The sequence below is a fragment of the Mauremys reevesii genome, linkage group 4 (assembly GCF_016161935.1).
Source record: "Mauremys reevesii isolate NIE-2019 linkage group 4, ASM1616193v1, whole genome shotgun sequence".
NCBI classification, from domain to species: Eukaryota; Metazoa; Chordata; order Testudines; family Geoemydidae; genus Mauremys; species Mauremys reevesii.
This window is the reverse complement of record NC_052626.1, coordinates 151,122,420-151,148,626: the sequence shown is the minus strand read 5'-3', so window position 1 is coordinate 151,148,626 and position 26,207 is coordinate 151,122,420. Positions and strand designations below refer to the sequence as shown.

Here is a 26,207-nt window from a genome sequence, read left to right as displayed (position 1 = left end):
CATGTGCTTACACGGGGCAGAGGGGGCAGATTGTCACCTAACCTGCCTGCGCATGGGCCAGGACGAGTGATGGGACCAGGGCTAGTGACTCCGGCCCCAGAGCGGGATGGCTGCCGTCACTGCTGGGCGGGACAGTGTCTGCCGGGGGGGCAAGATGTGCCGGGTCTGTGACATGAGCCTGTCGGGGCACTGCAGTACTGAAATGTATCCAGTGCTGGGGGGTCGCACACCGCATAGCTTGTGTCGGCTGAGTGCCTCGCACCCAGCCAGGGGCTCCTCGCATCTCCCCACACCCCCCATAAGCGCCCTGGTGCCCCCAACCCCTCTGTTTCAGAGACAACCTACCCCTGCCCCACAGGGCAGGGTTCTGTGTGCTCCCCTGCCCTCCATCTCCCCCTTCCCCCCATTCCAGGGTCTCTGTGCCCCCCAATTCCCTACACCAAGGGGTCCCCATTCTCCTCACCGTGTCAGGAGTTCTATGTCTCTCTCTTCCCTCCACCCCAAAGTACCTCTTGTCCCTCAGACTGAAAGAGAGGGATGGGTGGCCCCTGCTCTGCCCCAGGCCCCGCCCCACCCCTGCTCTGCCCTAGGCTCTGCCCCCCCCCCTTTCCCCAGACCCCGTCTCACCTCTTCCCGCCCACTCCCCTGAGTATAGCCCATCCCCACTCCTCCCCCTCCCCTCAGCGCCTCCTGCTCGCTACTGAACAGCTGATCTGTGGCAGGCAGGAGCAGCTGGGAGGGAGGGGGAGGAGTTGATTGATGCGCTTGGGGGGCGGGGGAGCTGGCTGCCAGGCAGTGCTAAGCACCTGCTAATCCCCGGGTGCTCTAGGGCTGGAGTTGGTGCCTATGCAGCTGTTATTAGCAAAAAGTGTCAACAAAGGTCAGACACTTTAGGTAAACCCTTCTCAGAGGTGCTGTTCCCATTCCCGAACCAGATCCCAGATTTAGCTGACATTCCCTAGACAATTCCTGCTTTGCCCTCAGACCCTGGGCTGTGAGTCTGGGGAGGACACACTGTTCTCCTGCGAATCATGAGGGGGAGTCCCTGCCTTAAGTGGGAAACTGAACCCAGTTTAACCAGAGGGGCTGCTGCACCCGCCCACCAATTCTCTGCAGACCTGACACCCTCTTTCCCCAGCGCTGGGGGAACCTGCAAGCAGCCAATGGGCAAGTCCCCAAACGATCCAGGAACCTCCCCACGCGCTGGGAACCGGCCGGAGGAGGCTCAGCCCAAAGCGACGCTTTGTCTGGACGCTCCAAGTGCCTGAGAGCAGAGACCTCCTCAGCCACAACCACCCCAGCGTCAGTGCGGCGCTGCCCGGCCCCGCTCGCTCGTACCTCGCAGCTCCAGCGGCCCCGTGGATTTTCCTTCAGGCTCCTGCAGGGTTTCATGTTCCACAGAACACCGGTACTCTGCCCCGTCGTCCTCGGGCAGCATGGGGGTGAAGTGGAGCCGGGACATCACGAAGTAGGATTTCCTGTCTGGCGCGGCTGTGGGGTCTGGGGTGACAATGTCGTGGGTGTCCGGCTTGTCTAAGCACCTGAACTCCGACTCTCCCCTTCCCCGTCGGTGCCAGGTCACGCTCAGCTCCTTGGGGTAGAACCTGGATATGTAGCAGCTCAGTGTGACCTGCTCCCCGGGGGTCAGGACCTGCGGCCGGGAGATCTCGCGAAGAACTGGAGCTTGTGATGGCTCTAGAATGTGTGGAAATTGCACATCATAGCAACAGCACCTGAGGTCTGACACACGCCCCCCGTCACCATCTGGTCTGACCTGGCTCCGTGTCCTGACCAGCCTCTGCCAGGCCGTCCCCTCACCCAGCGAGAGCTCCCCTGAATGACCCCTGTGACACCCACAGCCTCAGGGGTGCTGGGGTTACCCGGGAGAGGGGTCAGGAGTCAGTGTGGGGCCACAACTGCCCTCACGGTGGGGGTCAGTTGAGCTCACAACCCCTCTGCCTGCAGGCGTTACGCAAACCCACTTCCCTGCACACGCAAACAAGCCAGACTGCTCCAGTCACCAGCGAGCTCAGATGTGGCACCAGATGGTCAGAGGAGCCCAGGGCCACGTTCCCCAGCACTCGGCACCAACATACCGAGCTCTCCTGGGAATCTCGCCACTTACTCTGGTGCCTAAATGGGAGCTGAGCTGAGCAGTTTGGAAAAGGGGCCTTGGAAACTGACCTGCCACACGCAGCTCCCCAGTGCGTCTCTCCAGGGGGATCTCTAGGGTGACGTGTCCCACCCGGCAGACGTACTCGGCCCCCTGGTCTCTCTGCACCGAGGGGGTGAAGCTGAGTCTCGTCTCCTGCTGGAAGCTTTTTCCGTCCTGTGTGTGGGGAGCTCCGGGCTCGATTCTGTACTCGGCAGAGTTTTCTAGAGGAACCAGGATGTCTCCCTTGCTCTTTTCCTCAAATCGAGCACTTATGGTTGATCTCTGCGTTCTGAGCCAGGCCACACTCAGCGCCCCGGGGAAATGTCCCGTCATGCGGCAGCTCAGGGTGATTTCCTTCCCCGCTGTCACTGACTCGGGTTGGGAGATTTCTGACACGGCTGGGGCTGAGGAATGAAACATCCAGAGACAGTTACAGGCCCCGTAAGGGGGAGACGGGGCCTGGTGGGAGCTGATCCCCACTCACTTCAGACAGGAGAGATCTGACCCCTTATTTCCCAGCACCATCTAGTATTGGTGCAGTACCCCCAAGGAAACTGAGGCACACCCCATGTTAGCAGAAGACAGTAAAACTAGTAAAACTCCCATGCAACATTACCAGGTTAATACTCCCTATTCTGTCACACCTGGTACCCCATAAAATCACCCCGTGTGTGACACTGTTACTCCCCGACCCATCGGTGTCTCCAGCCGGAAAGGGGGACAAGGAATATTAGCTCCCAAAGCTCCTTCATCCCTCAGGGACCCCGCGGGGGGCAGCGACTCCTGCTCATTTCCCGTCCAACCCCAGGGAGCCCCCTCACCTGTGTCCTCGGCTCTGATCTCTCTCTCGATTGGGGGCTCTTGGGGGCTTTGCTGAACGGACACTCGGACTCTGAGTCCCAGACGGTTCAGTTCCCGGCTGGGGATTCTCCAGACGCTGGTAGCACTGAACGTGAGATCCGGGTTCTCGTTGTAGTCGGTTGGTTCAGACTTTTCCCAGCTTTTCCCATCACAGCTCCACTGGATCTGGTGAATCCCCCTGGGGTAAAAGTTCTGGAGCTGGACAGTAAACGGCACCTCGTCCCGGGGCTCCCAGTGCGGTAACACCTGGATTTCAGACACCTGTGGCTGGGCTGGGGGGGACAGCAGGAGCGTCGGTGACAGCAGGGGCTGGGGAGCTGAGGGATTTACCCCACATTGGGATCCCATAGCGGGAAATCTCTGCCCTGGTCACTGTGTAATTCACAATCCTTTGTCCGTTTGTTCCTCCTGCTTCCGACCCCCCTGGGGAACCAGAGACTGGGCAGCGGAGCGGGTGGGGAGCTTAGACCTCTGCTTGTTCCCCTCAAACCTCCATCCCCTCCCATCCGAGCCCCCCATCACCGAGGGGAGACCGGGGACGGACTCCAGCCCAGCAACCTCCCACCCTTCACCCTGGCTCAGCTGGGCAGGTGGGGCAGGTAGAGACCTGAAATCAGAGCGACACCCCACCCCAGACCGGCTCCCCCAGCCCTCACCGGCGACGTTCTCAGCGAGCAGAGAGCAGCCCCAGGCCCCCCAGCCCCCGGAGACCGAACGCCTCTCGCCCAGCGTCTCCTGATGCCCTCCAGGCCCAGCAACCCTGCAGGCAGGACGGGATCCCCCCATGAGGGGGAACTCAGCCCTGGGGACCATAGGCGCCAACTTTCTCCGGCACCATTGGGTGCCCGTGCCCCTCCACCCCTTTCCCCGCCCCTGGCCCCACCCCCATTCCAACCCCATCCCCAAAGTCCCTGCCCTAACTCCGCCCCCTCCCTGCCCCTATTGGATCCCTTCCCCAAATCCCCGCCCCAGCCCCGCCTCTTCCCCCAGTGCTCTGCGTTCCCCATCTCCCCCCCTGCAAATCAGCTGTTTCGGGTGCCAGCGCTGGGAGGGAGGGAGGGGGGAGAAGCAGGACGCGGTGGCGCGCTCCCGGCCGAGGCAGAAGCAGAGGTGAACTGGAGCAGGGGGGCAGGGCGAGGCCACGGGGAGCTGCCGTTGGGTGCTGAGCACCCACCAATTTTTTTCCGTGGGTGCTCCAGCCCCGGAGCACCCACAGAGTCAGCGCCTATGCTGGGGACACTCACCCCACAGCTGGATCTCCCCAGACTCTCGCTGCTCTCGGATCCCTCTGGACTTGTGGTGGAAGCTGCACCTGACCCGGGCCCCGTCGTCCTGCACCGTGGGGGTGAAGCTCAGGGAGGCCGTGAGGCAGGTCCCTGATCTCTCCTGTAAAAACACAATGAGGAGTCCAGTGGCACCTTAGAGACTAACAGATTGATTTGGGCATAAGCTTTCATGGTAAAACCCCACTTCTTCAGCTGCACGGAGTGAAAATTACAGCTACGGGGCTAGATGTACCTGCACATGGAGAGAAGGGAGTTACCTTACAAGGGGATCTCTCCTGTGTCGCTCTCCAGCGCTGGGGCTGGGGCTGTAACAGCAGCTGGTGCTCAGGCCGCTCCCCGGCCTCGCTGACCCCGTCAGTCCCGATCACCGTCCTGTCCTCCCCGTGTATCCGCTCCCACATCACAGCCGTGTCCTTGGGGAACGTCCCCTCCATGGCGCAGCTCAGGGTCACCTCCTGTCCCAGGAGACACCGCGCCGGCCCCAGCACCTCGGAGACGGAGTAGGGGGGTCCCCTGCCTGGGGCCAGAGTGACACGCAGAGTCAGTGGGGGGGGGGTCTGGGAGATGCATCCAGCCGGAGCTTGGGGCCTGGGATGATTTAGTTGGGGTTGGTCCTGCTTTGAGCAGGGGGTTGGACTAGATACCTCCTGAGGTCCCTTCCAGCCCTGAGATTCTAGGATTCTAGCAGAGGAGGGGCTGGAGGGGGTGTCAGTCTGGAGCTAGCTGGGGACGAGGAGTGAGGGCAGACGTGGGGGTCTGGCTCACTGCCCCCCAGAATGGACCCGGCTGAGGGGTCCGGCTCGCGGTACCTACAAGCTCTGTGTTAGACCCTGTTCCTGTCATCGAATAAATCTCTGTGTTACTGGCTGGCTAAGAGTCACGTCTGACTGCGCAGTGGGGGGGCAGGACCCTGTGGCCCCCCAGGACCCCACCTGGGTGGACTCACTGGGGGAAGTGCACGGAGGGGCAGAGGATGCTGAATGCTCCCAGGAGAGACCCAGGAGGTGAAGCCGTGGGAGCTTCTTGCCCTGCAGACAGGCTGCTCCAAGGGGGAGGAGGCTCCCCAGAGCCCTGCCTGGCTTGGTGGGGAGCAGCTCCAGAGCAGCGCCCGGGGACCCCGTGACACACACCCCCACCCAGATTTCTGATTGGGCTCCCGGGGGAAGGAAGGAGGAGGGAAGGAGACGGGCTCCCTTTTCCCACTGCACCTGCCCCCTGGCATGCTGGGCCCTGGCAGGGAGCAGACGGGGTGGCCCCCACCTGTCCGGTTGGGGTCTCTCTTTGGCATAAGAACATAAGAACATAAGAACATAAGAAAGGCCGTACGGGGTCAGACCAAAGGTCCATCTAGCCCAGTATCTGTCTACTGACAGTGGCCAATGCCAGGTGCCCCTGAGGGAGTGAACCTAACAGGCAATGATCAAGTGATCTCTCTCCTGCCATCCATCTCCATCCTCTGATGAACAGAGGCTAGGGACACCATTCTTACCCATCCTGGCTAATAGCCATTTATGGACTTAGCCACCATGAATTTATCCAGTCCCCTTTTAAACATTGTTATAGTCCAGCCTTCACAACCTCCTCAGGTAAGGAGTTCCACAAGTTGACTGTGCGCTGCGTGAAGAAGAACTTCCTTTTATTTGTTTTAAACCTGCTGCCTATTAATTTCATTTGGTGACCCCTAGTTCTTGTATTATGGGAATAAGTAAATAACTTTTCCTTATCCACTTTCTCCACATCACTCATGATTTTATATGCCTCTATCATGTCCCCCCTTAGTCTCCTCTTTTCCAAGCTGCGCAGCCCGTCAGAGACCCAGAGCAGCTGGCGTGAGAACCGGCTCCCATGGGCGCCAACTTATATGGGCTCTTGGAGCTAAAGCCCCAGGAATATTCATAATCAGGGGCTCTGCTCCACCAATATTTGGAGCTAGATTTTTCCCCCTCCCCGGAGCTTCCCTGCCTGAATGTAAAGAGAGCGCACAGCGCGTCTCTCTCTCCTTTGCTGCTGCTGCCGTAGCCTAAGGGCTGCAGCATTAGCATAAGAGGAATGTGCTAACGACTGCTGAAGCACTCAGGAGGGGGAGGGGAGTGGAGGGGGCCTCCCCTCTCCTGCCCCTACCTGGAGGAGACACAAACGGGCCAGGAGACAGACATCATTCACCTTAGCAGCTGCTGGGGCTTCCGTGAGTGTTTGACCCTATGATTTTTTATGATGTTTGAGTGTTTGACCCTATGATTCTCCCCCTGCCCCAGCCCCAGTCCCAGCCCCTACTCCTACCCCCAGTGAGGCACAGCAGGCTGCACAGGGGAGGCAGGAAGCCACATGTGAAGGCAATGCCCCCTCCCCCAGCACCCACCAACCCACCCGCCACAGGAGGGATGGGAGAGGGAGGCTTCCTAGACCTGAGCAGCTGGGGCTTGGGTGAATTTTATGACACCCGTCCCTGCTCCCCCGCCCCATAGCCACCACCACCCTGCCTACCCCACTTCTGCCCCATGCTGGGCAAGGGGCAGCCCCATCCACAGTGAAGTTATGGTGAGGGGCAGCAACATGGAAGGCCACCTGTGCCCCCCCCAGTACCCATCATAGGGGAGGGGAGTGAGCTTTCTGGACCTGAGAGGGGCCCTAGGAGCATGTGCAGAGTGTGTGTGCCGTGGGGGGCAGGAGGGGTCCCTCCCCTGGAGCTTGCTGCTGCCAGTGGTGGTGATGGGGAGTCCTCTCTGGCTCTAGCCCTGGGGCAGCCTGTCTGCACCCCAAGTTCCTCATCCTCAGCCCTGGCTCACCCCAAAGCCTGCACCCCCAGCACCGAGCACGCTCCTGCACTGTGAACCCCTCATCCCCAGCCCCACCCCAGAACCCTCACCTGAGGGGAAAAACATGCAACTTAAATTTGGTGGTCAGTTTGGAGTATCATTGTATTTAGCACAATATTTGATTATTTTACACCCTTCAAAGTATGTAACTGGTCATATACAGGTGTTTTCTCTGAATACTGTCTGTGTGCCTCAGTTTCCCCAATGCATTTCTTAAGGCTCTAGATGGTGGGATAAGGGGGTGTGATTGTTGTAAAACCCTAGAGGGCCAGTGTGATGCCGTCTGCACAGAGAATGGCCGCAACCCTGTCTCCAGGCAACTGATGGCCTGGGCCACTCTCCTGCAAGGTGCCAACTGAAGGTGTTGGAGAACAAAGAGATCAGGTGGCCTCCTAATGCCTGGAAAAGAGACAAAGGCCAGAGGAGGGAGTGTCAGTGCCTGTGCAGACTTCCGGGAAGCGCATGGTGTGGAAGGGGATGCTGGGATGCTTTGGAACAACTCCATACAAAGCCAGTCAGGACTCTGGGGGAGCCTCCTCTCTGAGCAGACTGTCTGCAGGGCAAGAAGCTTACACCTTCCTGGGTCTGACCTCCGAGCATTCAGCCCTTCCACACTGTGCACTTTCCAAAGTGAGTTTGCCCAGGCTGGTCCTGGGGCAACCAGAGGTCCCTGCACCCCAACTCCGCAGTCAGATGTGACTCTCAGCCAGACAGTAAAACAGAAGGTTTATTAGATGACAGGATCACAGTCTAAAACAGAGCTTGTAAGTACAGAAAACAGGACCCCTCAGTCAGGTCCATCTTGGGGGGTGGGGAGCCCAGACCCAAGTTCTGGGCCTCTCCCGATTTCCCCAGCCAGCTCCAAACTGACACTCCCTCATCTGGCCTTTGTGTCTCTTCCGGACAAGGAGGCCACCTGATCTCTTTGTCCCCAACACCTTCAGTTGGCATCTTGCAGGGGAAACTGAGGCACCCACACAGTATTCAGAGAAAACATTAAGAACATTCCCACTTTGTCACAACAGGTGCAACAAAATTTAATACCGTATATTAGGTATTAATAGGCAAGTGCTGCTTCTGACTTTCCACTTTTAATTGACCCTTGTAATCTTGTGGTGCTGACGCATTGTAGCTTCATTTTATATCAGCTTACAGGGTGAGAGCGCGGAGGGGGGGGACCATTTTGGGCCCCACCAAAAATTATACGAATCTGCCACCTATGCCGGCTCCCTCCTGCTCCCAGCTGCCAGGGAGCGTGGCCAAGCGAGCTTGGGGGAGGCACGGCAGGAGAAGGACAGAGACACCCCCCCCCGGGCAGGAAACTCTGGTGTGGGGAGCACAGGAGCTCGCACACTGGGCGCAGGGCAGGGGGTCACTGAGCTGGAGGAGGGGCACTGCCGATCCCCACCCCCCACTGCGGTGTCTGTGACCTCTGGGGAGACACTGGGGCTGTGAATCCCCCAGGGCCAGGGCTGGCCCCAGACAGGCCCAGAGGCACCTGCTCCCACCCCCCCGTGGCACCAGCCCCCCAGGAGCCGGGGGGGGGGGGGATTGGCTGCCCTGGCGCAGGGAGGTGCGGCTGGAAGTTCCTCATAGAGGCGACACGTGGGGCGGTCACATGTCCCCCCTTTACACTGTGCCCCCAGAATCAGGAGGGGCGAGTCGTCTGCAGCCGGGGGGCTCAGTCTGTAGAGACACACACACCCCCAGCCCCACAGCCCCTGGGGTGCCCCTGTCCCCTCAGCCTCCCTGGACTCTGCTCCCTCTGGGTCCACGCAGCCCCTCCACCCCACAGCCCCTGGGGTGTCCCTGTCCCCTCCACCACCTCCTGGACTCCCTGCTCCCTCTGGGGACACGCAGCCCCTCCACCCCACAGCCCCTGACTGTGTCCCTGTCCCCTCAGCCCCCCCGGACTCCCTGCTCCCTTTGGGGCCACACAGCGCCCCCGCCACTGGCCGATGGCGCCGTCCCCCGTTACCTTCCTGCCTCTTCCTCCAGCAGTAAATGGCTATTGCGGCCGCAGCTCCCCCTGCGACCAGGATCCCCAGGGTCGCCCCGATCGCGGCGCTGGTGTGATCCGCTCCTGCTCCGGGACGGGAAAGGGAGGGAAAGTCAGACCCGGCTCATGGCAGCTCCCCGTGGGGTGCGGTGCCCTCCCCGCGCTGCCCCCACCCGCCAGGGGGTGCAGGACGGAGGCGCAGGGCTGCCTGGGCTCACTGGGCCTGGCCCTTTATGGTACATTTTGTCAGGCAGAATTGCAGCCTTGTTCTGTCCCAGCCTGGGGCCTGCACAGAGTGTGGGGTGGGGGGGAGCTGGGGGTCAGGGGTGCCGGCTGCCCTGGCATTTCTGTTATAAAGCCACAGTCAGACCTGAGCCCTCTTCCGGCCTCCCGCTGCCCCCCACTACTGTACTGGGCCCCTTCAGCCCTGGGGGTGCCAGCATCCCACCCCCCACCCCCAATATTCTCCCATGTACCAGCATGGGTCTCTGCTGGGGTCCCATGTCAGACTCAGCTGAGTGCCCCCGTCAGCCCATAACATCCAGCCGGGAGCCCAACGCCCCTCACCTGTGACATCCAGGGGGAACTCCTCCCGCAGGGGCTGGGCCAGAGCCGCGTGGCTGACGCGGCAGGAGAAGATGCTGCCGGAGTCGCTGGCGGTGGGGGTGAAGGTGTAGGTCAGGGTGAGGTTAAAGGTCCCGTCCGGGTTCCTCTGGGGGTCAGAGCGGGTGGCGTCGGTCAGAACCCGCCCGTCTCTCAGCCACGTGACGGTGACGTCCTGGGGGTAGAATCCCCACACGTGGCAGGGGAAGGAGCTCGCTGTGTCTGTCCTGGCTGATCGCTGGGGGACGGAGAGTCGGGGAGCAGCTGGAATGAGAGAGACAGTCCTGGGGCCGTGTTCAGATGTACAATTTTGGGTTACCCCCATGAGCCAATCTGAGTGGGGGTAAAGCCGACTGATGCAGAGGAGCATGTGGATCGGACACAGACTTCTCTTAGGGGAGAGTCTGATGATAGAGAATCTCCAGGTTATAGTCAGGAACAGAGGAATGAGAAGTATAATGTAAGGGCCGGATCAGATGATAAACAGTCACATAAAAAAGAATCTGGCACATCAGAAAAAGGCAGGCTAATAAACAGGGACAAGTTTTTAAAGTGCTTGTACACAAATGCCAGAAGTCTAAATAATAAGATGGGTGAACTAGAGTGCCTTGTGATAAAGGAGGATATAGATATAATAGGCATCACAGAAACCTGGTGGACTGAGAGCAATCAATGGGACACAATCATTCCGGGGTACAAAATATATCGGAAGGACAGAACAGGTCGTGCAGGGGGAGGAGTGGCACTATATGTTAAAGAAAGTGTAGATTCAAATGAAGTAAAAATCTTAAGCGAATCCACAGGTTCCATAGAGTCTTTATGGATAGAAATTTCATGCTCTAGTAAAAATATAACAGTAGGGATCTATTATCGACCACCTGACCAGGACAGTAATAGTGATGATAAAATGCTAAGGGAAATTAGAGAGGCTATCAAAATTAAGAACCCAATAATAGTGAGGGATTTCAATTATCCCCATATTGACTGGGAACATTTCACTTCAGGACGAAATGCAGAGATAAAATTTCTCGATACTTTAAATGACTGCTTCATGGAGCAGCTGGTATGGGAACCCACAAGGGGAGAGGCGACTCTAGATTTAATCCTGAGTGGAGCGCAGGAGCTGGTCCAAGAGGTAACTATAGCAGGACCGCTTGGAAATAGTGACCATAATACAATAGCACTCAACATCCCTGTGGTGGGAAGAACATCTCAACTGCCCAACACTGTGGCCTTTAATTTCAAAAGGGGGAACTATACAAAAATGAGGGGGTTAGTTAGACAAAAGTTACAAGGTACAGTGACTAAAGTGAAATCTCTGCAAGTTGCATGGGCCCTTTTTAAAGACACCATAATAGAGGCCCAACTTCAATGTATACCCCAAATTAAGAAAAACAGTAAAAGAACTAAAAAAGAGCCACCGTGGCTTAACAACCATGTAAAAGAAGCAGTGAGAGATAAAAAGACTTCCTTTAAAAAGTGGAAGTCAAATCCTAGTGAGGCAAATAGAAAGGAACAGAAACACTGCCAACTTAAGTGCAAGAGTGTAATAAGAAAAGCCAAAGAGGAGTTTGAAGAACGGCTAGCCAAAAACTCCAAAGGTAATAACAAAATGTTTTTTAAGTACATCAGAAGCAGGAAGCCTGCTAAACAACCAGTGGGGCCCCTTGATGATCAAAATTCAAAAGGAGCGCTTAAAGATGATAAAGCCATTGCGGAGAAACTAAATGGATTCTTTGCTTCAGTCTTCACGGCTGAGGATGTTAGGGAGATTCCCAAACCTGAGCTGGCTTTTGTAGGTGACAAATCTGAGGAACTGTCACAGATTGAAGTGTCACTAGAGGAGGTTTTGGAATTAATTGATAAACTCAACATTAACAAGTCACCGGGACCAGATGGCATTCACCCAAGAGTTCTGAAAGAACTCAAATGTGAAGTTGCGGAACTATTAACTAAGGTTTGTAACCTGTCCTTTAAATTGGCTTCGGTACCCAATGACTGGAAGTTAGCTAATGTAACGCCAATATTTAAAAAGGGCTCTAGGGGTGATCCTGGCAATTACAGACCGGTAAGTCTAACGTCGGTACCGGGCAAATTAGTTGAAACAATAGTAAAGAATAAAATTGTCAGACACATAGAAAAACATAAACTCTTGAGCAATAGTCAACATGGTTTCTGTAAAGGGAAATCGTGTCTTACTAATCTATTAGAGTTCTTTGAAGGGGTCAACAAACATGTGGACAAGGGGGATCCGGTGGACATAGTGTACTTAAATTTCCAGAAAGCCTTTGACAAGGTCCCTCACCAAAGGCTCTTACGTAAATTAAGCTGTCATGGGATAAAAGGAAAGGTCCTTTCATGGATTGAGAACTGGTTAATGGACAGGGAACAAAGGGTAGGAATTAATGGTAAATTCTCAGAATGGAGAGGGGTAACTAGTGGTGTTCCCCAAGGGTCAGTCCTAGGACCAATCCTATTCAATTTATTCATAAATGATCTGGAGAAAGGGGTAAACAGTGAGGTGGCAAAGTTTGCAGATGATACTAAACTACTCAAGATAGTTAAGACCAAAGCAGATTGTGAAGAACTTCAAAAAGATCTCACAAAACTAAGTGATTGGGCAACAAAATGGCAAATGAAATTTAATGTGGATAAATGTAAAGTAATGCACATTGGAAAAAATAACCCCAACTATACATACAACATGATGGTGCTAATTTAGCTACAACGAGTCAGGAAAAAGATCTTGGAGTTATCGTGGATAGTTCTCTGAAGATGTCCACGCAGTGTGCAGAGGAGGTCAAAAAAGCAAACAGGATGTTAGGAATCATTAAAAAGGGGATAGAGAATAAGACTGAGAATATATTATTGCCCTTATAGAAATCCATGGTACGCCCACATCTCGAATACTGTGTACAGATGTGGTCTCCTCACCTCAAAAAAGATATTCTAGCACTAGAAAAGGTTCAGAAAAGAGCAACTAAAATGATTAGGGGTTTAGAGAGGGTCCCATATGAGGAAAGATTAAAGAGGCTAGGACTCTTCAGCTTGGAAAAGAGAAGACTAAGGGGGGATATGATAGAGGTATATAAAATCATGAGTGATGTTGAGAAAGTGGATAAGGAAAAGTTATTTACTTATTCCCATAATACAAGAACTAGGGGTCACCAAATGAAATTAATAGGCAGCAGGTTTAAAACAAATAAAAGGAAGTTCTTCTTCACGCAGCGCACAGTCAACTTGTGGAACTCCTTACCTGAGGAGGTTGTGAAGGCTAGGACTATAACAATGTTTAAAAGGGAACTGGATAAATTCATGGTGGCTAAGTCCATAAATGGCTATTAGCCAGGATGGGTAAGAATGGTGTCCCTAGCCTCTGTTCGTCAGAGGGTGGAGATGGATGGCAGGAGAGAGATCACTTGATCATTGCCTGTTAGGTTCACTCCCTCTGGGGCACCTGGCATTGGCCACTGTCGGTAGACAGATACTGGGCTAGATGGACCTTTGATCTGACCCGGTACGGCCTTTCTTATGTTCTCATGTTCTTATGAGTATAAGTTACACAAATATCCCCAATTCAGTGTTGTGGGGCACGAAACACCCCGGGTCACCTGTGAGGTTTTCCCCAGTAGATGTAGGAAGGTGCGTCAGACACGGCGATTGAGGTGCGTGGTACAGAAGGTGTCAGGGCCAGGCAGGTCAGGAGGACGCTGGGTTACGATTTCCTTGGCTCACATCTATTAGGAGCACGAAGAGAGTGGCCAGCAGAACCCTTCACTCAGCTGTGTGAGTGCACCTCATGTACCTGCTGATACTAATCGCTCCCGCCACCAGCCTGGCACGTCTGGCGGAGCTAGAGAGTGTCTGTTAGAAAGACGTCCAGTCGGGAGTTAGAGACTCAGGAGAACCCAGCACTTCCCTCGGTGAGTTGGGAAACTAGGACAGATTACAAAGGATGAATATAGGCAAACGACACAGGAATGCAGGGGCAAGATTAGAAAGGCAAAGGCACAAAATGAGCTCAAACTAGCTACAGGAATAAAGGGAAACAAGACGACTTTTTATCAATACATTAGAAGCAAGAGGAAGACCAAGGAGAGGGTAGGCCCACTGCTCAGTGAGGAGGGGGAAACAGTAACAGGAAACTTGGAATTGGCAGAGATGCTTAATGGCTTCTTTATTTCGGTCTTCACCGAGAAGTCTGAAGGAATGGCTAACAGAGTGAATGCTAGTGGGAAGGGGGTAGGTTTAGAAGATAAAATAAAAAAAGAACAAGTTAAAAATCACTTAGAAAATTTAGATGCCTGCAAGTCACCAGGGCCTGATGAAATGCATCCTAGAATACTCAAGGAGCTAACAGAGGAGGTATCTGAGCCTCTAGCTATTATCTTTGGAAAATCATGGGAGACGGGAGAGATTCCAGAAGACTGGAAAAGGGCAAATCTAGTGCCCATCTATAAAAAGAGAAATAAAAACAGCCCAGGAAACTACAGAGCAGTTAGTTTAACTTCTGTGCCAGGGAAGATAATGGAGCAAGTAATTAAGGAAATCATCTGCAAACACTTGGAAGGTGGTAAGGTGATAGGGAATAGCCAGCATGGACTTGTAAAGCACAAATCGTGTCAAACCAATCTGATAGCTTTCTTTGATACGATAACGAGTCTTGTGGATAAGGGAGAAGCGGTGGATGTGGTATACCTAGACTTTGGTAAAGCATTTGATACGGTCTCGCATGTTATTCTTATTGATAAGCTAGGCAAATACAATTTAGATGGGGCTACTATAAGGTGGGTGCATAACTGGCTGGATAACCATACTCAGAGAGTAGTTATTAATGGTTCCCAATCCTGCTGGAAAGGTATAACAAGTGGGGCTCCGCAGGGGTCTGTTTTGGGACCGGCTCTGTTCAATATCTTCATCAACAACTTAGATATTGGCAAAGAAAGTAACGCTTATTAAGTTTGCAGATGATACCAAACTGGGAGGGATTGCAACTGCTTTGGAGGACAGGGTCATAATTCAAAATGATCTGGACAAATTGGAGAAATGGTCTGAGGTAAACAGGATGAAGTTGAACAAAGACAAATGCAAAGTGCTCCACTTAGGAAGGAACAATCAGTTTCACACATACAGAATGGGAAGAGACTGTCTGGGAAGGAGCACGGCAGAAAGGGATCTAGGGGTTATAGTGGACCACAAGCTAAATATGAGTCAACAGTGTGATGCTGTTGCAAAAAAAGCAAACGTGATTCTGGGATGTATTAACAGGTGTGTTGTGAGCAAGACACGAGAAGTCATTCTTCCGCTCTACCCTGCACTGGTCAGGCCTCAGCTGGAGTATTGTGTCCAGTTCTGGGCACCGCATTTCAAGAAAGATGTGGAGAAATTGGAGAGGGTCCAGAGAAGAGCAATAAGAATGATTAAAGGTCTAGAGAACATGACCTATGAAGGAGGCTGAAATAACTGGGTTTGTTCAGTTTGGAAAAGAGAGAACTGAGACGGGACATGATGGCAGTTTTCAGGTATCTAAACGGGTGTCATCAGGAGGAGGGAGAAAGCTTGTTCACCTTAGAGGCTAAGGATAGAACAAGAAGCAATGGGCTTAAACCGCAGCAAGGGAGGTTTAGGTTGGACATTAGGAAAAGGTTCCTAACTGTCAGGGTGGTTAAACACTGGAATAAATGGCCTAGGGAGGTTGTGGAATCTCCATCTCTGGAGATATTTAAGAGTAGGTTAGATAAATGTCTATCAGGGATGGTCTAGACAGTATTTGGTCCTGCCATGAGGGCAGGGGACTGGACTCAATGACCTCTCGAGGTCCATTCCAGTCCTAGCGTCTATGAACCTATGAATCTATGTCCAGGTAATCTCCATGCCGGAATTTAACATTGAGAGGGAAGAAAACAAAGTAAGAGAGGATACAGCCATGAGCAGAATTGTGTGATCATGGGAGACTTTAACTTCCCAGATATAGACTGGAGGACAAGTGCTAGTAATAATAATAGGGCTCAGATATTTCTGGATGCGATAGCTGATGGATTTCTTCACCAAGTAGTTGAAGAACCAACAAGAGGGGATGCCATTTTAGATTTGGTTTTGGTGAGTAGTGAGGACCTCATAGAAGAAATGGTTGTGAGGGACAACCTTGGTTCGAGTGATCATGAGTTAATTCAGTTCAAACTAGATGGAAGGATAAACAAAAATAGATCTGGGACTAGGGTGTTTGATTTCAAAAGGGCTAACTTTAAAGAATTAAGGAAATTAGTTAGGCAAGTGGATTGGACTGAAGAACTTGTGGATCTAAAGGCAGAGGAGGCCTGGAATTACTTCAAGTCAAAGTTGCAGAAACTATCAGAAGCCTGCATCCCAAGAAAGGGGGAAAAATCATAGGCAGGAGTTGTAGACCAAGCTGGATGAGCAAGCATCTCAGGCCTGGTCTACAGACGCCGCGGGATCGAAGTCCGCGGCTCCAAGGTCGACTCCGCCACCGCCGTTTGCGGTGGTGGAGTTCCGGAGTCGACCGGAGCGCGTGGGGAGTTTGAACTATCGCGTCTTGATTAGATGCGATAGTTCGAACTCCGAGAAGTCGAACTCTCCATGTCGACCCGCGCGGTAAGTATAGACCTACCCTCAGAGAGGTGATTAAGAAAAAGCAGAAAGCCTACAAGGAATGGAAGATGGGAGGGATCAGCAAGGAAAGCTACATTCTTATTGAGGTCAGAACATGTAGGGATGAAGTGAGAAAGGCCAAAAGCCATGTAGAGTTGGACCTTGCAAAGGGAATTAAAACCAATAGTAAAAGGTTCTATAGCCATATAAATAAGAAGAAAACAAAGAAAGAAGAAGTGGGACCGCTAAACACTGAGGATGGAGTGGGGGTTAAGGATAATCTAGGCATGGCCCAATATCTAAACAAATACTTTGCCTCAGTCTTTAACAAGGCTAATGAGGAGCTTAGGGATAATGGCAGGATGACAATTGGGAATGAGGATATGGAGGTAGATATTACCACATCCGAGGTAGAAGCCAAACTCGAACAGCTTAATGGGACTAAATCGGAGGGCCCAGATAATCTTCATCCAAGAATATTAAAGGAACTGGCACATGAAATTGCAAGCCCATTAGCAAGAATTTTTAATGAATCGGTAAACTCAGGGGTTGTACCATACGACTGGAGAATTGCTAACATAGTTCCTATTTTTAAGAAAGGGAATAAAAGTGATCCAGGTAACTATAGGCCTGTTAGTTTGACATCTGTGGTATGTAAGGTCTTGGAAAAAATTTTGAAGGAGAAAGTAGTTAAGGACATTGAGGTCAATGGTAATTGGGACAAAATACAACATGGTTTTACAAAAGGTAGATCGTGCCAAACCGACCTGATCTCCTTCTTTGAGAAGGTAACAGATTTTTTAGACAAAGGAAACACAGTGGATCTAATTCAGGGGTCGGCAACCTATGGCACATGTGCCAAAGGTGGCACGCAAGCCGATTTTTGATGGCACGCGCTGCTCTGGGGTTCCAGCTGCTGCCCCGTTGCCATCCAGGGTCCTGGCCGCCGGCCCCCCTCATCCTGCTACCGGCCTGGGGTTCTGCTCACCGAGGCCAGCAGGAGGCTGAGCGGGGCTGGCGGCTGGACCCCAATTGTCAAGGGGCCGGCAGCCGGAACCCCAGACAGGCAGCGGGCTGAGTGCTACTGGCACCCCAGACTGGCAGCGGGCTGAGTGCTACTGGCACCCCAGACCGGCAGCAGGCTGAGTGCTACTGGCACCCCAGACTGGCAGCAGGCTGAGCAGGACCAGTGGCTGGACACCGGACCGGCAGTGGGCTGAGCTGGGTTGGTGGTTGGAACCCCAGACAACGATCCCAGGGAAGGGTCACACTAAATTGATAAGATCTGCATTTTAATGTTATTTTAAATGAAGCTGGTTAAATATTTTTAACTTATTTACTTTAAACACAACAATAGTTTATTCATATAATATAGACAGAGCGAGAGAGAGACCTTGTACAAATGTTAAGGCACGGGAAACCTTAAATTACAGTGAATTGGGCACACCACTTCTGAAAGGTTGCCAACCCCGATCTAATTTACCTCGATTTCAGTAAGGCATTTGATACAGTTCCACATGGGGAATTGTTAGTTAAATTGGAAAAGATGGGGATCAATATGAAAATTGAAAGGTGGAGAGACTATTAGTTACATTGGAGAAGAGGGGGTTTAATAGGAGAACTGGACGGTGGATAAGGAACTAGTTAAAGGGGAGACTACAATGGGTCGTACTGAAAGGTGAACTGTCAGGCTGGAAGGAGGTTACTAGCGGAGTTCTTCGTGGATCAGTTTTGGGACCAATCTTATTTAATCTTTTTATTACTGACCTTGGCACAAAAAGTGGGAATGTGCTAATAAAGTTTGTGGATGACACAAAGCTGGGAGGTATTGCTAACACAGAGAAGGACCAGGATATCCTACAGGAAGATCTGGATGATCTTGTAAACTGGAGTAATAGTAATAGGATGAAATTGAATAGTGAAAAGTGCAAGGTCATGCATTTAGGGATTAACAACAAGAGTTTTCGTTATAAATTGGGGACACATCAGTTGGAAGTAACAGAGGAGGAGAAGGACCTCGGAGTATTGGTTGATCACAGGATGACTATGAGCCGCCAATGTGATATGGCCGTTAAAAAAGCTAATGCGGTCTTGGGATGCATCAGGTGAGGTATTTCCAGCAAAGATAAGGAGGTGTTAGTACCGTTATACAAGGCACTGGTGAGACCTCATCTGGAATCCTGTGTGCAGTTCTGGTCTCCCATGTTTAAGAAGGATGAATTCAAACTGGAACAGGTTCAGAGACGGGCTACTAGGATGATCCGAGGAATGGAAAACCTGTCATATGAAAGGAGACTAGAAGAGCTTGGCTTGTTTAGCCTCACCAAAAGAAGGCTGAGGGGAGATATGATTGCTCTCTATAAATATATCAGAGGGATAAATATTAGGGAGGGAGAGGAATTATTTAAGCTTAGTACCAATGTGGATGCAAGAACAAATGGATATAAACTGGGCACTAGGAAGTTTAGACTTGAAATTAGACAAAGGTTCTAACCATTAGAGGAGTAAGTTCTGGAACAGCCTAAAAAGGGGAGTAGTGGGGGCAAAAGACATATCTGGCTTCAAGACTAAGCTTGATAAGTTTATGGAGGGGATGGTATGATGGGATAGCCTAATTTTGGCAATTAATTTGGCAATTGATCTTTGATTATTAGCAGGTAAATATGCCCAGTGGTCTGTGATGGGATGTTAGATGGGTGGGATCTGAGTGACTACAGAGAATTCTTTCCTGGGTGCTGGCTGGTGAGTCTTGCCCACATGCTCAGGGTTTAGCTGATCACCATATTTGGGGTCGGGAAGGAATTTTCCTCCAGGGCAGATTGGCAGAGGCCCTGGAGGTTTTTCGCCTTCCTCTGCAGCATGGGGCAGGGGTCACTTGCTGGAGGATTCTCTGCAGCTTGAGGTCTTCAAACCACGATTTGAGGACTTCAGTAACTGAGACATAGGTTAGGGGTTTGTTACAGGAGTGGGTGGGTGAGGTTCTGTGGCCTGCGTTGTGCAGGAGGTCAGACTAGATGATCATAATGGTCCCTTCTGACCTTAAAGTCTGTGAGTCTATAACTTCCAGCCACTAGATCTTCTTCTGCCTTTGCCTGCTGGACTAAACAGCCATCTGCTCTCAGACATCAGGTCCCCAGGCAGGTCCATGTGATCACGTCCCCTCTGACCCGGCTCCCGGTCACACCGGTCGGCTGTGCACACAGGATACGGCCAGCGGTCAGTGCCACCAGGGCTGTCAGTCACGGTGCCCGTGGTGAGACCTCTGTGGTCCTGGCGTGCGCAGGGGGGACTCCTGGCCTGAGGAACGCAGGCCTCAGAAACTTGCTTATGGTGATAATTCCTGGGACAGGTACCCGTGTAGCTAACACAGCTGCTGAGTGGTTAACCTGTGCACCCCCCGCCAGCTCCGCTCTGTGCTGACTGGCTCCTGTGTTCACACCCGCCGGGCGCTGTCACCAGTTCTGGGGCGCCCTGTGCTGGGCAGGTCACTCCCCACGGCTCTGCTTGCAGAACAGCCCCGGTGCCTGTGGCCTCGCACCCTGGCTAAAGCGTTTGTTACACACGCCCCTGAGTTCCCAGCCGTCAGGGCCCGGACAGATCCGGGGGGTGTGGAGGGTCCTGCTGACGGTTCTGCCCCCTCCTTTTGAGTCCCTGCTGAGGGCTGTTTGCCTTCTCTGGAGCGTCTTTTGTGCCCACTTGACCTCCCCAAGGATTTGGCCGAGAATCCATCCCCCAGCGTGTCCTGGTGGGACCCTGGTTCCTTTGCCAGAGCTCAGATTTCCACGACGTTCTTCTCACCTGCTGCACTGGGCACCTGACAACAACTGGACACGTCTCTGCGCTTTGAGTTTCAACTTGTTCTCTCTCCTCTGGTGTCACACCTGGGTCTGCTGCTGGCTCTGCGGAGTGTCTCCTCTCTCCCCGTGGTCACAATCTGCCGATTCTCCTCTTGGTTTCCACCCTCCCCGCGCCCTTGGAACCGATTCCTGTGTGTGGTGCGACGTGCAGCGATGCAGCCCGGCTGCCCAAGGACTCTGGTGGCGTCCGTCAGCACCAGGAATCTTTCCCTGCACTCGGCCAGCAACCTGCACGTCGTGCACAGGAAGTGTCGGTCGTCAGGCAGGAAACAGACCATGGCACATCCCTCACATGTCACGACATGTCACGCATGTTCCAGCGCTGGCCACCACCGGTTACATAGAACTGGAGCCGGAGAAAGAGCTCGTCCCCCCGCCTCCTGCAAACTCCCTCTCTGCCCAACGCGGAGTGAGAATTAAATCCCAGACGGAGGCACAGAATTTCCACAGCCCGTCCCAGGAAGGAACCAACCAGCTGCACCAAGTGCAAACCCCTCAGGCACATGAACAGCCTTGAATGGAGTCACAGGTGGTCTCCTGGGATACTCGGGTTCTCCCATCGCTGCAGTTAACCCACCTCCCCTAGAGGTGGTCGCTAGGTGGAGAGAAGAATTTGTCCGTCGACCTAGCGCTACCTACACCAGGCATTATCTCAGCTTAACTCCGTCACTTGGGGGGTGGGTTTGTCACACACCGGGTGACGGAGCTGGGTCAGTCTAACGTTTTAGTGTAGCCCAGGCCCCAGTTCCTTCAGTTTGGGGGTTTATCCGCCTCCTCCCCTGTGCTCTGAGCTGCAAACTCCGCTGATGTGGGGACTCCACTCGCCTGACGCATCTTCACGGGGCGGGAGCAGAACCACAGGAAGCGTCGTGAGCCCTTTTGTGGACGGTTTCTCAGACCAGGTGTCAGGAGTTTCCAGCTGCGAGATCCAGCCCTGCCCTGGCTGGTATCGGGGGGTCTCCTCTTTCGGGAGGGGGGGTGACAATGTCAGTGTGAAAGCAGCTTTTCCACTAACGTCCCTCTCTGGCGATTCCTACAGCCACAGAGGCTCCCACACTGCCCCCGCTCCAGTGTCACATCACAACACGGGACACAGCGCTTCCAAGTGAGATTCATGCAGGCTGTGAGTTCACACCCTGCACACCACCACAATAATCTCTGTACAGCCTGGGAAGGCATAGATGCCGACGTTGTGGGTGCTCTGGGGCTGGAGCACCCATAGGGAAAAACCGGTGGGTCCCCGCCCCCCGCCCCAGCTCACCTCCGCCCCCGCCTCCTCCCGAGCGCGCTACGTCCCTGCTTCTCCTCCCAGCTCTTGCCACCACGAAACAGCTGTTTCACGGTGTAACAAGCTGTGGGAGGGAGGGGGGGAGCGGGAACGTGCAGCACTCAGGGGAGGAGGCGGGGAAGAGGCAGGGCTGGGGCAGGGATTTGGGAAGGGGGTGGAATGGGGGCACAGGGGTGGGAGGGGGCGGGGCAGGGGTGGACTCGGGGCAGGCACAGGGGGGGGCGAGCACCCACCGGCACCAGGAGAAGTTGGCACCTGTGTGGGGAGGGGTCATTTGAAAACTAAGAACTGACTGGTCAGTAACATCCTGGTGAAACGTGTGTAGCAACATGACGTAAGATTCGGGATCCCCCCGAATAACGCTGGCTGCCACGTTCCAGCTCATGTAGCACCGGTTACACAGGCCTGGACAGGCAGGGCTCTAACAAAGGACTGTGAGTTTACCGCCACTTACATGTAAATTGTAAACAGGGGCCTCAGACAGCGCGAGGGGGAAGCCAGAGACAAGGAAAATCTGCAAACAGAGGTGAGAAGAAACAGCGCGCAGCCCCCTCCCCCCAAGACACGGCACCTTCTTCACTGTCTGACTTTAACCAGGGCTGACCCTCAGGAAAGTGCATTTCAAAGGGTGACTGAACTATACACGTGAGGGGCACAAACACCCCAAGTTCTCTTGTCGGAGTATAGTCAGGCCTGTCTGCGAAGGCCTAGACTTTAAGAATTTAGGTGTATTCTTATCACTTAGCTAGTTATAGAGATATCAAAGAAAGAATCAAAAATCACTGTCTGTCTGTGTAGTGGCCTTCTCGTGCTGTGACAGCCTGAGGCCTGGTTCTTCGGCTAAGCAGCAGAGGCAGCCATAAGCTGGGAAGTGTCTGGTCACATCCTCACATTCCAAGCTGGTCCCATTGAAATAAGGTGCTATTGGGCTGTTAGGAATCCAATCCTGTCCTGATATTCCATCACCTCCAGAGAAAGGGAAGAGCCTAGACGATGGAAAAGGAAACTTAGTCTGATGGCAGCCTGTCTGGCAAGAACCCACTGATCAATAGCTGGGGTGTGAAACCCTCATTTCTGTATTGTTCTATCCCTGCCGTCTCCACGTCCCTATTGTCTGTCTGTATAATCTCTGTCTGGTTCTGTGAGTGTTTCTGTTGCTGTATAATTAATGTTGTTGGGTGTAAACCAATGAAGGTGGTGGGATATAACTGGTGAAATAACCATGGTGCAATATGTTAGGATTGGTTAGTTAAATGTCAGTAAAATGACTGGTTAAGGTCTAGCTAAGCAGAACTCAGGTTTTACTATATAGTCTGCAGTCAATCAGGAAGTGGGGGCGGGGGGAATGGGAACAGGGACTGGGGATGGGGGAATTGGGATCATGTTTTGCTAAGAGGGGAAATGGGAACAGGAACAGGGACACAGGCCAGGCTCTGTGGTGTCACAGCTGGAAGGGGACACTGAGGAAGGAAGCTGGAATCGTGCTTGCTGGAAGTTCACCCCAATAAACATCGAATTGTTTGCGCCTTCAGACTTCGGGTGTTGTTGCTCTGCTCACGCGAGAAGGCCCAGGGAAGTGAGAGGGGGAAGGAATAAGCCCCCTAACATCTCTCCCTACCCACCTCTCTCTGTCTGACCTAAGCAGACAAAAGAAACAGTCTTTGGACACTGGGCCAGATCCTGGCCTGGGAATTTGGGCAGCTGAGTTACCAGGAGCCTGTGGGGAGAACCTCACCTTGAACCGAGTCTAGTTCGTTACGTTCAGAAAACGTTTTATCTTCATTTCTCCTGTAGCCATTTCTGATTTTAGCGCCTCAGACTTGTGCTCACTTAACATCTCTCTCGCTGCAGTTAAATAAACTTGTTCACTCTCTAGTTAAAACGAATCCAGGGCTGTGAATTGCTGGGGTAATTCCCTGCCCGGCCGCAGACTGTTGTAGTCTGATCCCTGCAGAGGGTAACGGCCTGAGCTGTCTGGACTGCGCAGGAGAGGGCTGGACCGTGCAGAACACGGACTCTTGGGGGAACATCTGGGACAGGGAGCGCGTTGTCAGTAACCACGTCTGGTGGAAGCCAGAGCGTGGCTGGGGTTTGCTGACAGGCTGCGGGGTCCGAGCTGCCAGCCCAGGCTGTGGCTACACACACACACACAGGGTGGGACCTGCAGGCTGTTGGTCTGGCTCTCAGGAGCCCAGGGTGGGAGCTGCAGCAGGAAGCACTGGGAGGCACCCCAGGGTGCAGGGCACGAGGTGACACAGCTGCTGACCGGTCTGGACTCACTGTCCCAGCAATATTGACCCACAGGTGAGCCAGGCCGATCCCAGCTCCGTCTCTGTCAGTGTTCAGCTGAGACACGGGGACCCTGGCATGAGCTGGCACCTGCTCTGCCAGCGTCACTGTCACACCTCCAGGTGGGAGAGCGGCTGTGTGTGAAACCCGTCACTGCCTCCGCTGCCCGGGCCAGTGTTCGCACCCTCGCCTGCCCCGTCCACACACCCTGTCACTGGTTTAACTTTCGCTGTTTCACTTTCCCTTACACCCGACACTGATCAGCTCACCGTGCATGGCTGTACTCCGGTCACAGCCGCCAGTAACAGCGTCCACTGGGGGGTTGTGCTGGGTTACTGAACTCGGTTTCAATTCACGTCTTTACTTAAACCAGAGCAATCCAGTGTAGACAAGTCCTCACCCCGCCCCCATCCCCTCCTCCACCTGCTGGATTGTGGGACTAACCCAGCACCAGCCAGCCCCGAGTTCCCAGCCAGGGAACGTCCGAGCTCCTCTCCTGTCCTTACCGAGCACATGGAGGGTCGTCTCTCCCTGCAGCTGCTCCGTACCGTAACCAACGACGCATTTATACAGGCCCATATCCGACACCGTCACACTGGAGAGCGACAGGGATGCATTTCCATTCTCCAACTCCTGCTCCGACAGGCTCCCTCTGATCTGGGATTCTCCCCTGGCCTGGTCGTACTGCGCGATCCTCTCCTCCCACAGATACCACTGAACCCGCAGGGCGCTCAGATCGACCGGCCCCCCGACGTCGAACCGACATTTCAGCAGCGCCCCAGAGCCCAGCAGGGCCCGGGAGGAGGGATCTGTGACTAGCTGCAGCCGGGAACCTGCACAGGGAGAGAGAAAATCAGGCTCTGGGGCTCTGTGCAGGGCTGGGCCGTGCGGGGGGGGAGGTCGCTGCCTGGGGATGGACGAGCCAGTGATGGGATCTGGTCCCGCAGGGAGGGGAGATGGAGGGTACCTGGGGCAGGTGCCGGCTGTGCCCTGGCTCCTCTGGGTGTATCAGTTACTAGACACGCCCCCTTCTCCTTCCCAAATTGTCCCACACGGGATCCCTCCGAGCCAGGACAATGCAGCAAAGGGAGGTTTAGCTAATAGCTCTGGGCTTCTTCCCACATTCGCTCCAGCCTTGTTCACGCCCCTCGAGCGATCTCTGACTGTGGCCCTGTCGGCACTAGCCCGGCTCACCCCACTGGGGCACAGAGCTGGGGCAGAGCTGGGCAGTGACTGACCCACCTGTACCCAGGCCCCGTCCCCAGGACTTTACTCTGCTGGGAGCCCCGGGGCCCTGCCCTGCCCCAGGACACCAGGGGTCTGTACTTACCGGCCACCCCGAGGACGAGGATGGGGAGGAGGAGACCCCCCAGCCCCATGGTCCCTGCCCTCCGTCCCCACAGAGTCACCATCTCCGGGCCATGAGCGGATTTGCTTTCACTTTCCCTCCCACAACGACGCCCCAAGGGCCATAAAAGCAGGTGAGGAGGCAGGAATCACCTTCGAGTCCCAAGTCCTTCCTGGCACAGAAACCCGCCACCGCCACACCCCACACAGCCCTGCAGGCTCGGGGCCGCTCCGGCTCCTCCCAGCGCAGAGCTGAGACCAGCCTTCCAGTCGGAGCCCTGCCAGCCCCATGGTCCCTGCCCTCTGTCCCCAGAATCACTGTCTCCTTCTCCGGGCTGGCAGGGCCCCCAGCGAGTTCCCTTTCACTTTCCATGGATCACGGGGAGTGGCTGTAACACAGGCAAAGTGCGGCGATAAGAGTTTACGGTTACTGATCCCGTGACACCCAGACACTCACCGAGCCGGATCAGCCAGGGGAAGGGCCCAGCCCCACCCCCTGAACCCCCTTCCCACTGGGCTGAGGGTGAATTCCCTGGGGTGGGGGGGCTGGGTCCCCCCAGGAATTGTGATGGGGCTCAGCTCCCATCCCACCCCATGCTAACCAGAACAGCCCCCTCCGTCCCTGTCACGGACTCACAGATCGTGCCCACGCGTGGCCCCGTGCGGTCCGTGGCGGGGGGGCCCTTTCAATGCGACAGCCCTTCTCGGGGGGCCACTCTCTCCCGGGGTCAGGCCCCTCCACCTCCTGGAGCCGCACCTCTCTGAGCCTCAGCACGTCTGTCTGTGCCGTGGGCCCCTCAAGGAGTCCCCTCGCTCTGGACCCCCCGGGCCTCCTCACCCCCAAGGGGTTGTGACGAACTGGGAATGTTCTTAATGTTCCCTCTGAATACTGTGTTGGTGCCTCAGTGTCCCCTCTGCAGCTCTTAATATCCAGATGGGGGGATCAGGGGGTGTGATTGCTGCAGAGGAAGGGGCCAGTGCACATAAATGCCTGACACTCTGTCTCCTAGCAACTGATGGCCTGGCCCCCCCCCCTCTGCAAAGGTGCCAGCTGAAGGTGTTGGAGACACAGAGATCAGGTGACCTCCTGGCCCGGG

At 54.2% G+C, this 26,207-nt stretch overlaps 1 protein-coding gene across 1 annotated transcript in view; it reads right to left on the bottom strand.

Annotated features, from left to right (window-relative positions):
- The window catches only part of LOC120404144, a 29,114-nt gene extending 3,948 nt beyond the window's left edge, over positions 1–25,166 (bottom strand). The window contains exons 1-9 of the mRNA XM_039536145.1: positions 25,094–25,166; positions 24,270–24,596; positions 9,685–9,984; positions 9,097–9,201; positions 4,560–4,819; positions 4,261–4,402; positions 2,977–3,288; positions 2,185–2,559; positions 1,339–1,833 (exon numbers count right to left, since the gene is read on the bottom strand). Of these exons, the coding sequence (XP_039392079.1) occupies positions 1,339–1,833; positions 2,185–2,559; positions 2,977–3,288; positions 4,261–4,402; positions 4,560–4,819; positions 9,097–9,201; positions 9,685–9,984; positions 24,270–24,596; positions 25,094–25,142 (2,365 nt within the window). The 5' untranslated portion in view covers positions 25,143–25,166. The remainder of the gene's footprint in view (positions 1–1,338; positions 1,834–2,184; positions 2,560–2,976; positions 3,289–4,260; positions 4,403–4,559; positions 4,820–9,096; positions 9,202–9,684; positions 9,985–24,269; positions 24,597–25,093) is intronic.
- Positions 25,167–26,207: the final 1,041 nt, after the last annotated feature.